This window comes from Chiloscyllium plagiosum, chromosome 38 (genome assembly GCF_004010195.1).
Source record: "Chiloscyllium plagiosum isolate BGI_BamShark_2017 chromosome 38, ASM401019v2, whole genome shotgun sequence".
Lineage (NCBI taxonomy): Eukaryota > Metazoa > Chordata > Chondrichthyes > Orectolobiformes > Hemiscylliidae > Chiloscyllium > Chiloscyllium plagiosum.
Genome location: NC_057747.1, coordinates 28818392 through 28832209, shown reverse-complemented (window position 1 = coordinate 28832209; position 13818 = coordinate 28818392). Strand labels below are relative to the sequence as shown.

The 13818-nt window shown below is 43.3% G+C and overlaps 1 protein-coding gene across 1 annotated transcript in view; it reads left to right on the top strand.

Moving 5' to 3' along the window:
* The window catches only part of LOC122541732 (glutamate receptor ionotropic, delta-1-like), a 662279-nt gene that overhangs the window by 620460 nt on the left and 28001 nt on the right, over positions 1–13818 (top strand). The window contains exon 12 of the mRNA XM_043678619.1: positions 3494–3632. Coding sequence (XP_043534554.1) covers positions 3494–3632 — 139 coding nt within the window. The remainder of the gene's footprint in view (positions 1–3493; positions 3633–13818) is intronic.

Genomic DNA, 13818 nt, shown 5'->3' with positions numbered 1-13818 from the left:
TCTGAAAAACAACCCTCCACCACCACCCTTTGTCTTCTACCTTTGAGCCAGTTCTGTATCCAAATGGCTAGTTCTCCCTGTATTCCATGAGATCTAACCTTGCTAATCAGTCTCCCATGGGGAACCTTGTCGAACACCTTACTGAAGTCCATATAGATCACATCTACTGCTCTGCCCTCATCAATCTTCTTTGTTACCTCTTCAAAAAACTCAATCAAGTTTGTGAGACATGATTTCCCACGCACAAAATCATGTTGACTATCCCTAATCAGTCCTTGCGTTTCCAAATACATGTACATCCTGTCCCTCAGGATTCTCACCAACAACTTGCCCACCACCGAGGTCAGGCTAACTGGCCTATAGTTCCCTGGCTTGTCTTTACCACCCTTCTTAAACAGTTTGGCACCACGTTTGCCAACCTCCAGTCTTCCGGCACCTCACCTGTGACTATCAAACCGGAATGAAGTAGGAATGTCAGCTTCCTGTTGCTAGCCGAGGGGTTAGAAATGTTTGACTGTGAATTTTTGGAAATCTCTCTCTCAGCAAGCTGGGGATGCTCAGTGGTTGAGTGCACTAAGGATAGTGATTGATCGATTTTTGAGGAAGTCAGAGGATCAGGCTGGAATAGTGGAGTTCAGGTGGGCAAGGAGGCACCAGCATGGAATGGTGGAGCTAGTCTGAGGAGCTGAATGGATTCTTCTGTTTAAGTATGTCCAGGAACCTGAGAAAACTCCACCCAAGTAACCTTTCATGCATTACTATGGTGGAATTCGTCGCAACTGAATTATTTTTCTTCAGTGTGATGGAAGACATTATGGAGACTTTCACATGGACAGAGAAACTGAGCAGAGTCCCTCAGATCACAGGAACATTGGAAAGTGCTGTTGTTATGTTCAAGCCAAATGGAATTTAAATGAATTTTTAGCATAAGGTGGACATGAACTTTTACTCCTGTCCTATTTTCCAAACTCCCAATGGCATCATTAACAAATGGCAAACACTGAAGATTAGCATAAAAGCAAAATCCTGCAGATACTGGAAATCTGAAACAAACACTGAAAATGCTGGAGAAACTCAGCAGGTCTGGCAGCATCTACAGAGACAGAGAGAGACAGAATCAATGCTTTTGACTCCAGTGACCCTTCTGTGGTACAGTTTTGAAAAGAGTTAAATCAGACTTGAAATGTTAACTCTGCTTCTCTTTTCCCTTAAGATTAACGAGCGGCTGTTCCATAGCACTGTATTAGCACCAGCTTTTAATTCCCAAGGAACAGAACAGTTCCTCAGGGCTACAAGAGATTTTCATGTACATTTTCAGCTATCAATTAATTGATGGGCAAAGTGCAGAGCATGAATTTAGAAAAAATCCAAATCTTTCTTTCTTACTCACAAACTAACCAGATCTTTAACAAGAAGGGTTTGCTTTTGAGCTCCACATTTGAAAGCAGAGCCCTATGTATTTAATTGTGCCCTGTCACACTGAGTAAACCCAGCAGCAATGGGGGCAGGCTATTCCCTTAGTCCCCAGAACCTGATTGGACACATGGGGCTGACATGTGGTGCTCAGAGGGTTGGATAGGAAATTGCAGGGATGTGGGGTGGAGTTTGACTGCTCTTTCTTGAGAACCAACACAGTCAGGACAGGCCAAAGGCTTCATTTTCTGAGATTGTATGATTCTGAAGTGAAAGGAGAGCTGTGGCAATCCTCATTGGTTCAGTTGGAAGGTGACACACAGATTAGGGAGCAGGGTACTAAAGGCTTGAGTAGGCTTCAGCTGTGCTGTGGAAGTGCTAAATAACTGTCACCCTGCAAAAGGTTTCGGAGATCCCTAGCGTCAATCTGCTGCTAATCCTTCTCTGAGACTCAGTGATGGAGGGTTAGTGGCAGGTACCACAAACTCTCTCCATGGGTGCATGAGTTCTCAACACATCCATGAGATGTTCTTCAGGTTTTACGATGAACAATCTTCTCTTTACAGGCTATAGGAAGAGGCAATGGCCTTGTGGTGTTATCATTGCATTGTTAATCCACAGATCTGGGGATCCAGGTTCAAATCCCACCACAGCAGATATTGAAATTTGGAATTCAATAAAAAAAACTAAAGGTCTAATGATGACCCTGAATCCATCTTTGATTGTCAGGGAAAGCCCATCTGGTACGCTAACGTCTAATAACTAAGGAAATCTGCCATCCTTACCTGGTCTGGCCTACTTGTGAACCCAGACCACACAGCAATGTGGTTGACTCTAAGCTGCCCTCTGGGATGGGCTATAAGTGCTGATCTAGCCAGTGATGCATCATCCCATGAATGAATAAAAAATGAGGCTTGGTTATTGCAGGCTCAGGGTTAATCCACGGGGGAATGAATCTGAAATTACTGCGAAATGAAGGCCTCGTTGATCAAAATGGGTAAAAAGCCGAGAGTTTACCACTTTGCAATCCCCAAGACAGTGACAACAAAATACCAATATTCATTTGCATTAATGTATCCTTATTAAAATAATGGAAATATATTTCTCAAAATAATGGATTGGCCAGCTTTGGAGTTGCAAAGAAAAGTCTGTTTCATAATTAACTTAATTGGTAAATGAAAATCAGATACAATTTTCTTAATGTATCCTATTTGTATACCATGAAGGTGGCCACAAGCTTCACAAATGGAGGAACACCATTTAACTTATTCCGAAAACTCTCTCAGAATCTAATTTTCAGTGTGTAATTCCTCAGTCTGATCATTATTCTGAGTTTCACTAAATGGATTGCTTTAAGTTAATGTGTGTCTAACAGCACAACTGTTGGGCACACTAATAATGCAGACTGCTACAATGTCGTAACAGTATACAAAGGGTGAGTTGTTAGCAGTGTGCAAATAGGGGTTTGTCCACTGTTTTACCCTCCACATAATTATTAATCCCCTTCACCCCCACCCCACCATCTCTGTCCCATTAAAGATGTTGCACCGGTGCTTTTCTTAAACTCTTGTCCAGGATGTGGCATCACTGGCCAGGCCAGTACCTATAGTCCAGCCCCTGCAGCCTTTGGAATGGTTGGCTCTCTGGTCCATTTCAGAGGACAGTTAAGAGGCAAATACATTGCTACAGGTCTGGAGTTACATGGAGGCCCAGACTGGGTAAGAACATTAGCAAATGTAGTGGATTTTTAACACACTTGATGATGGTAATGTAGTCATCATTAGATCAACTTTTAGTTCCATCGGTCTTTGTGTGATTTGAACCCAAGTTCCTCGAACATTAGCCTGGCGTTACTAGGCCAGTGACATTTCCACTTTATCTCTGTGACCTCTCTTTCCAGGTTTTCTCTCTCAGTTAAAGGAGTAGATTTGATTAGTACTGTTCAAAAACTTATCAAAACATTTTGATAAAATGAGAAATAATTATCTTTTCACACCTTCTGTTGTTTTTGATGGAACTGATTTAAGATCTGTCATTGGTTAAGATCCTAAAACATTCTAATAGATGTTATTGGTTGTAGGTGGGGATTCACCTATGAACTCGGTTGCCATGCGGATTGTAATGGGAAGCTGGTGGCTTTTCACATTGATCGTATGTTCTTCATACACAGCCAACCTAGCTGCATTCCTGACTGTCTCCCGAATGGATAACTCCATCCAGTAAGTGACTTCAACATAAGCTTCCAGGTAGAAAGGGATGCGGAATTGTGCTGATGTCTTTTCCAATAAATGATCTGCTTATCTGTCACAATGCAGGCTGTATTGCTGCTCTGTTTAATCCTTGGGGATTAGTCTGACCTATCAGCAGTCATCTCAAAAGGGGAAGCTGGTATTTGGGTCATGTTGAACACGTCTGAGATGAAAAGCTGCATTGGCATAAACACATCATCATTGATTCGTATATTCAACTCGGGGTTCAAGTTCAAAATATAGCTTTCAACTTTGTCACTGTTTCTCTAATTGTCTCTGAGACAGAAATATTTATGTATTCAAATATGCATCAACATTACACGGAGAAAATATTCAAAAGATTGTGATCTATCAAAGGCTTGGCAAGATTAAACCAGCACTGTTTCATTTCTCAGGCTTGGTTCTGATTGCACTTCTGAGCAGTGGGAGAAATGTTTTTTTCTCTCTCATATACCACACTCTTCCGAGGAAGAGTTTAAATCAGTCAGAGCCAATCACTCGGTCAGTCTGTGTTTCTGATGGAAGCGAGGATTCATTTTCTGCCAAATAGAAAGCTATTGCTGCGCCATGACTTTAATATGATCCGAAAGCAAATACCGTGAGTTCAAAATCAATTCCAAATTGTTCCGTGAAGTACAGAAAGGCTTTTCTGTGGGTCTGTCAGTACTGTTACCAATAGAGCAGGCTTGGCTCCTCCAATGTTTTCGCAGAGTTATCTTGTTATGAATGTTTAGAGCAATGCAGTGTATTGTAGCAGCAAGAGCGAGAGGTGAAGACTGGTACACCCAAGCAGTCTTTTGGGTCTCAAGGAAAGGACAGTTAATGAGAAGTAATGACTTTATGTTTCTCTGTAGACTATCGACAGTAAATTACCCAAATATGGCATGTCACACCTTGAGCTTTTAGCTACCAATAAATATTTCATATATTTCTACTTTGCATGGAAACAGTTGAGAATTTTTTTATTGCTACTATCACAGGATATGACTCAACCTGTCGCTGAGCAATGAATGACTCTGATGTCAAAGAGTTAAGTGTTATTGATTTATTTGGGTGACTGTTGGCATTTCACCAAAGAGAGATCATCAAGATGAGAAGCTGAATCATGTTGGCCCTGGGTCAGCTTTTAATTTAATTATTTGCTGGACTCATCTAGTTATTCCGTACTGAAAGTGTCCAATATATTGGCTTTATATTAATCTTCAACTTGAAAAATATGGATATTGAGTTCAAGATATTGCTTTGATGTTAGTATTCCGAGGGATATGGATGTTTTGCACGAGAATCACAGTTACCTTTCAAATGATTAGGAAATGAAATGTTATTCTCAGGTTTGTTGCAAAGTGGATGGAGTACAGGAAAAAGGGGGTCTTAGCTGCAAATGTGTAAATCTTTGACCTGTCGAGAGCTAGAAAAGTGATCTCGCTGAAGAGTATCAACTTCCTTGAGAGTTTGACAAGGAGAATTGGAGAATCTGAAACCAATCAAAGTGTTAGGGAGAGATGAATATTTTATTTACTCCTCTTCTGTCTGTATTTCTTTAAAAAGAAACAAAATTCTTACTTCCTTTTCCTTTTGATATAGGTCTTGGTGTTTCTCCTCCTGCCCCATGCTTGAAACCCAATTTTTCAAATGACCTACAGCACACTCTCTTTCGGGTTAAAAAACAGAAATATAGTTAATTCTTGCATTGAGTCCCAGCGAATGAGCACCCACCCACATGACACACGCAGACAGATACACACAGACATCCCCACAAACACACATTTTCACACACATACACGCACACACACGCACACCCCACAAACACACACACACACACCCATAAACACATGCCCACACACCTCACGCACCCACAAATGCACACGCGCACACACACACAGGCAGGCGCACACACACACATAAACACACACCCACAAACACACATCTACATACCCCACAAACACACACACCCATAAACACATACCCCACACACCCACAAACGTGCACACATGCGCGCGCACATACACACACACACACACACAGAGGCAGACACAGTAAAGAAGAGGGAAAACGAAAGAGGTTACCAATAAGAATAATGTAATAATCGAGTTGATGGACACTAATGCTGTCTGTCAAAGTCCTGAAAGGCACAAACCAGTGGAGGTCTTTTGCGTCGAAGCGTGGATACAAATGGATGCAGTTGACTGAAGGCAGGATTTTATGTCTGAATCCCTTTTTGTACTGGTAGAAGCTTTAACAATGTGAGGTTAGTCCATTTTTAATGTGAAAATAACTTTACTTCTGGAAGCTTCAGAGTGATTGAGAATGGAAACAGGCTTAACTGAGTTTAGAGTCAGAGGGCCTACAATCCTTCGCAGACTAATTCAATCATCATAAAAAACTGCGTCTATGAGATTGAAACTGAGTTCAGAAAATGAACAATTAAAGTGTTTTCTCAACAACTAGGAGTTTTGATCATGTGAAGGGATTCCTAGGTGAATCAGTTTCAACCTAACAGGTGGGTTCCCTGTAATAGGTTTCCATCTTATTGCTTAGGAGTCTAATAATCATGTTAAGGGACTGTTAGCAGCTCCACAGACATAATGTTACCGAGTTTTGAGAAGATTTGTAGCTCAGGTTGAGGTTCTGGATGTAGGTTTGCTCACTGAGCTAGAAGGTTCATTTTCAGACGTTTCGCCACCATGCTAGGTAACATCTTCAGTGAGCCTCTAGATGGCGCACTGGTGATATGGCCTGCTATTATAGATGAGGAAGGACACCACTTCGACTGGGACAACATGTCCCCATCCTAGGACAAGCCAAACAGAGACACACACGAGAATTCCTAGAAGCATGGCACTCCAATTGGAACTCTATCAACAAACAGATTGACTTAGACTCCAATTATCACCTTCTGAGAAAGAGAACAGGAAATGACATCACCACAGATAATGATATCATCAACCCAAAGAAGCCTAATCAAATAAATAAATAGCAGGCCATACCACCAGTGCTTCACCGGAGGCTCAGTAATGGTGTTACCTAGTATGGTGATGAAACTTCTGAGAAGGAACCTTCCAGTTCAGCGAGCAAGCCTGCATCCAGACATAATGTCATTTACAGTCTCTGTCCTTGTCAAAATCAATTGTTTTTTTGTGTGAACTATTAATACCATTTCAGGCATAATGAGTTTTAGTAGCTCCGCCTGTGTTCAGAACTGGGAATACGTACCATCTACTGGTCTTTTGTCCTTGTGGACTGAAAGTTCCTAACAATGGAAGGGTGTGACATTTTAGGAGGGTAGTGATTTTAGATTTTGCCCTCTGCACTGACTGCTGGAAATTTACAGAAATGTAGTCAATTCCTATGATCAGTGGCAGCCTTGTTTCAGGCCAACAAAGAGCATTTTAAAATGTAAACAAATAAATATAAAACCATTTATGACCTCTTTCAATTCTTGTTGCAACCCTCACATCCAAATAGGGAAAGAAAAACCTCCATTGACACTTAAATATTTAATCAAATATGATTTGGAGGAGCCGGTGTTGGACTGGGGTGTACAAAGTTAAAAATCACACAACACCAGGTTATAGTCCAACAGGTTTAATTGGAAGCACTAGCTTTCTCAGCACTGCTCCTTCATCAGGTGGTTGTGGAGAATAAGAGGAACATACAAAACCAAACAGACTTAGAGAAAGAATGACATTTGTGGTGATAAGCCATTGTTTAGTCCTGCAGCTCGCTCCTTCCTGAGTTCAGCCTAGAGAGAGCAAAGCCACGATACTGTGGCTCAGAGAGAGACCCCTCCATGTCATAGACCCTACCCAGTGTCAGAGGCCTCCCCATGTCAGAGACACCCACCCAGTGTCAGAGACACCTCCCGTGTGACACAGACCCCACCCAGTGTCAGAGACACCTCCCGTGTGACACAGACCCCACCCCCTGTGTCAGGGACACCCTCCTGTGTCAGGGACCTCCTTGTGTCCAGGTCCCCCCCCGAGTCAGGAACTCCCCCCCCGTGTCAGGGACCACCCCCCATGTCAGAGACCCCCCCAGTCCTCCCTCGTGTCAGAGACCCCCTGTATTTTGAAATGGTCATGACCTTCCATTTCACTGGATGTAGAACATCCCATCAGCAACTTTCATTCCCGACGTCCCCCTGACCTTTCCCTGCTGCAATCAGTAATCATTCTCCAATCCTGCGCATCTCTCATCTTACGATAATTGAAGAATTATTGTCAGTTGACATTAAAGTGGGGGGATATGCTGATGAAATACAAATCCATTTGCATCTTTTTAACACACCAGAGGATATTCCGATTAGCCGGAGAATCGCGGGTTATCGGGGTGGATGGGAATGTAAACTTTGTACATTCTCCCCATGTCTGCGTGGTCTGCGTGGGTTTCCTCCAAGTGCTCCGGTTTCCTCCCACAGTCCAAAGATGTGCAGGTCAGGTAAATTGGCAATGCCTAAATTACTCATAGTGATAGGTGCATTAGTCAGGGGGAATACATGATTGGAGGGAAGGGAAACGGGTCTGGGTAGGATACTCTTTGGAGGGTCGGTGTGGACCTGTTGGGCGTAATGGCCTGTTTCCATGCTGTAGGGATTCTACGTTTTACGTTCTATGAGATCAGCCAGGATCTCACCGAATGGGAGAGCAGGTTCGAGGGGCCAAATGGCTTGCTGTTGCTTGGATTTTGTCAGTTTGCATTAAATGCTTGCTTTAAAATAACAGTGAAATCCTTGTTTGCTTGTATCATTAAAAATCATTTTGCAGCCGTCTCCCACAGCAGGTTAGTACAAATCCATTGTCTCATTCAGCCTCTCCTGAGGGGTCTGTATGTGGTGAATTAACATTTTAGGAGATGAAGTTGCTGCAGTTTGTGAGAGAACATTCACTCGGGGAGTTTTGTTTTGCAAACATTGTTCATTGGCATTAAATCTTTATTTTCTATTATTCCCTTCCCTTCTGTTCACTGGGCCACCCCCTACAATGAGCTGTTACATGGAGTGCTGCTTTCAGCATTATCAGATTCCCGTCATGTAGATTTATATTTAGTTATTTCACTTTCTAAAGCTAGGATCTCAATCACGCTGACTGTGCCCAGGCTTCACCAAGTCTGTTTGGTGCTCTGAATGTCTAACTGCAACATGGATTTAATTTACTTCATACACACAGTTGACCTCCCCCTGGAAACGGGGAGACATGGTACATTGGATCACCAATACTTTGACTGCAGCTCAGATCTGCAACTGTTGATTGACTAACATCAGAATGTTTCAGAATCTGATAGGCAGAGACAGAACAAAATACCTGGATGGAAACATTTGAAGGCTTTTATTTTGTCAGCTACTGAGGTCTCCATCATTCTTTGCATGTTTGAGGCTTTGTCCAAAAATAAGATGAGTTCATTCTGGGGGTGTGAAGGTGCCAGGGCCCTGGTCAATCATGCTTTTGTGAAATATATTCCTTAAGGTTAACTCTTAGGAAGGTGGAGGTGAGCTGCCTGTCTCAGTCCATGTACTATAGATAGAGCCACAATGCCCTTAGGGAGGGTATTCCAGGATTGTGACCCAGTGATAGTGAAGGAACGGCGATATATTTCCAAGTCAGGATGGTGAGGGGCTTGGATGGGAGCTTGCAGGGGGTGGTGTTCCTATGTATCTGCTGCCCTTGTCTTTCTGGATGGAAGTGAACTCAGGTTTGGAAGGCGCTGTCTAGGGGGCTTTTACATGTACAGATTGTATGAGGGCATTTTCAAAGTAAATTAGACACAAGAAGATAACTAGGGTTGGAATGGGGCACATTAGGCACCTAAGTGTCAATCTGTGGGTGGAGTTGGAAAACAGAAGTGAGGTTTTAAATGATCTCCAGTCATGATTCAGAAGAACAATGTAGGTACAGAAATCAGACAGAGGAGTGCGATATGATTGAAAAAATTGCAATCAAGGGGGAGGAGGTATTTGTGAACATGATTCTGTCAGAGAAAGGCCACATCTCACAGGTTTGATGCAGTTTTTTGAGGAAGTGACTAAATGTGTGGATAAGATTTTGCGGTGGAGGTACATGGGCGTTGGTAAGGCTTTTGATAAAGATTGGTCCAAAACTGGCTTCACGGCAAGAAGCAGACGGTGATGGTCAAAGGGTGTTTTGTGACTGGAACCTTGTGCCCAGTAGCACACAGCAGGGTTCAGTGCTGGGTCCCTTGTTGGCCGTTGCTTATATTAATGATCTAGCCATAATGCAGAGGAATGATCAGTAAGTTCTCAGGTGACACAAAACCTGTTGGGCTGGTAAATCGTGAAGAGGAAAGCCTTAGACTAAAGGACAATATAGGTAGGATTGGCTAGTCAGAGGGCTTGAACAGTGGCAAATGGAATTTGATCATGAAAAGTATGTGGTGATGCATTTTGGGAAAACTAACAAGGCAAGAGAGTTGATGATGAACAGTATGACCTTTTGGGGGTAGATGATCAGATGAACCTTGATGGCAGTAGGGCAGGTGGATAAAGGTGGTTAAAAAGTCATGTTATACTTGTCTTTACTAGTTGACTCATTGACTAGAAGAGCAATGATGTTAAGATGGAGCTACATATCTAGTTAGTTAGGTCACAGCTGGAGCACTGTGAGCAGTTCTGGATGCCACATTATAGAAAAGATGTGATTTCACTAGAGACAGGGGCAGAGGAGATTCACCAGGATGTTGATTGGAGATGGAGTGATTCAGCGATGACGAGACAGGCTGGAGTTGGTTTCCTTAGTGCAAAGAGAATTGAGGGATGACTGATAGAGGTGTACAAAATGGTGAAGGGGATAGATAGGGTGAAACCTTTCCCTTTAGCAGTGATTTCAATAACCAGGGGATGGGGGTGAGATAATGTAAGGAGCAGCAGGAAATGCCAGCTCAGGCTTGGTTTTTGAAGGGTTCAGAGATACATCTCAAAAGGGCACGAAGGAAAAGAGAGAATCTGTTTACTTGTGTTGCCCTAAAGCTACCAGAGCCCGAGTCACCTCTTCACATCTTATTGCTTTTAATATGTTCGCGAAATGAGATATCCATCTGTATGAAAGCAGAGCGTCAGGGGAGCGTGGATATCTCCAGAGCGTGTGGTCAGAACTGGAGATGCTTTGGTTTTGTTTGGTTTTAATTTTAGTCAGGAGTGCCTTGGGTTCCTGCAGCTATCCTCCCAGCAAGACTTTGCCACATTTACCTCAACACAAACAACTCTTATCGTGACCCAGCATACAAAAGCAGCAGCAGGTCAGACAGAGCTCTGAGACATGTGTGCTGCAAAGAAAATATGAGCTGTGCAAGGGAAAAGAGCTTTTGTGCAGGATTAGTGGGTGAGATAGAATCTACAACTGCATTTCAGATTCGATCCACCTGGAGGATGAGGATCGGCAATCTTGAAGCAGGCTGAATCAATGAGATCGGAAGCTTTGGTTATATGAAGGACAGACACCAATTCGGGAGGTGCTGTCTGATCGTCCTATTCCTGTGCATTCTTTATTTCCAGTGCCTGATGAATAATTTTGAGAGTAAGAAGACAAGAGAAAACTATGCAACGTATTAGTGTATTAAATCAAGTTATCGGAAACCATTGATTAAAAACTAAAATGGAATGGTGGAGGGCTTTTGTTGTAAATTTTTGTAATTAGCAGAGAGCAGTGTTGACTGAGATGACAGCACCCTCAACTGAACAGTACCATACACCGTGAATCAAAACAGGCAGGAGCTTTCAGTCAGAAGCTGGGTGTTGTCAAATACTAATGTAAATTAGTTCAATATCCAAACTGTGTGTGCGTGATGCAGTGCCTGAACATGTCGCAGAGCTGCACAGCACACAACAGGGATAGTACCTCACACATTGTGATTCTCACTGCCCACACTGCACATTCGGCTCATTCTGAAGCACCATGCCCTAGGCACTGTACAAGAGTATGGGAATGATACACTGTCCTGCTGCTCTCAGGCTTCCACATGGCCAGGACCTTGGACCCTATCCTGGGACATTGAGAATTTCTATCAGCCCAACCTGTTTTTGTGCATCAGAGACTTGGATTGGAGAAAGTGATGAAAATCTGTGAGCAAACCGAGAGAGGGTTGTGTCGCTGCTCTCACTGAACCGAAGGCTGGACCATGGATCGACAAGGAGATTGCACTGACTTAGACTTCCCCATAGTGTGTCCAGGATAGGGAACAGGTCAATAAACCAATCCCTCTGCTCAAATAATGAAGGAAAGCAACCAATTTCCAATTCTCCTTTTCCATTTACTGGTTGTCCATTTTTGGCAGCAGGAAGAATTCATTGAGTTTTGTCAGCACAGCAAGACGCCATTTGGCCCATCCTGTTTGCACCTGTCATCAAACATTCTGTTCTAGCCCATTATCCTGCAGTTGGCCCATTGCTTTGTATGTTGTGATGTTTCAAGTTGCATCTAAATAGATGCTAGAAGTATGAGGGTTCCTGCCCCTACATGCACCCCTCCTCCAACGATACCTGCTCTCCCTCCCCCCAAAACACCCTTTCAGATTCTGCTGCTATTTGCTCTCCCATTTAATTTGCCATGTCCAGGCATCACATGGCAACGTGTTACTGATTTTCCTGCTTTTAACTGGGCCAAGTGACCAATACCGAGTGGTGTCACCTTACATAGAGTGCTCCAACCAGTCTGTGTGTCGTGGGAATATTCTCTTCTGGGACTGAATGTGAGGCAACCCACAAGGTGATACACAATCAAGTGACACTCCCTGACTAAAAGCAGGGCAATTGCGAACTAAATCAGCTGTGATTGAATATTCCAATGTTCAGCTCAGCTGATCATTTGAAGATGAGGGCAGGATCTGACTAAACGACATAGGAACAGAAGTAGGCCATTCAGCCCATCGAATCTATTTTGCCATTTGGTGAGATCACTCACAACCACTTCCATTCACCAGATACAGGGCATGTTTTCAGGGACATGACAGGAATCCAGACCTGGAGCATGGTGTGTGACTGACCTGATCTCATTCACTATAACCCCATGAAAAGCATCAAATTCAAACTGAAGAGCGCCTATTCCCCACTTCCATCCAGTGCAGTGATTCCTGCCCTGGGCTCCACTGCTCCCTTCAATAACCTGGTAGACTCTGCTTTAAGGACTCTGAATATTTCAAGCAGCCTCCATCCTGTTTGTTTTGTTGCTTGTCCTGTCTTTATGAGGATCAAGAACTCCAAACTAGCAAGCTGTGATCTTTCTACCATCGCTACCACCCATTTTGAAACCGTGAACAATTTCCTTCTTTGTCCCACTCCTTCACTGAGTCTGATTTTAAAAGGGAGGTGATATTGCCAATTATATCTGAGATTGGATATAGCTCAGTATCAGAAACAAGTCAGCCAGATTCATTTAGTACCAAATAAAACACTATTATTTGCAAAAAGCACATCTTCAAGCAAAGACACAAAGATTATCAACAAAACTTTGTATTATGCAAATGTGCCCAATTATTCTTCCTGCACAATAACACAAAATCATGCAACCTCCAAACCTGAAAAAGTCAAGATAAAACTGGAGGTTGTTATAGTGAAGGTATTTTGACCAAGTAATCATTAAATTTAAAAAGAAAGACCTGCAGCTGAAAGCACATCCACCTCAAACTATAGGCACTTGGATCTCTGCCTGGTTCATAGAGCCATAGCATCGTACAGCACAGAGATAGACCTTGGATTAGTGGTGCTGGAAGAGCACAGCAGTTCAGGCAGCATCCAAGGAGCTTCAAAATCAACGTTTCGGGCAAAAGCCCTTCATCAGGAATAAAGGCAGAGAGCCTGAAGCACGGAGAGCGCCATGACCAGGGCCTCCAAGCCCTCCATTTTTTCCTCTCCCGACATCCCCAACAGTACCCTTCCATCGACACTCTCATTCGTTTGGCCAAACTGGTCCTCACTCTTAACAATTTCTCCTTTGAATCCTCCCACTTCCTCCAGACCAAAGGGGTAGCCATGGGTACACGTATGGGCCCCAGCTATGCCTGTCTCTTTGTTGGCTACGTAGAACAGTTGATCTTCCGTAATTACACCAGCACCACTCCCCACCTCTCCCTCCGCTACATTGATGACTGCATTGGCGCCACCTCGTGCTCCCGCGAGGAGGTTGAGCAATTCATCAACTTCACCAACACA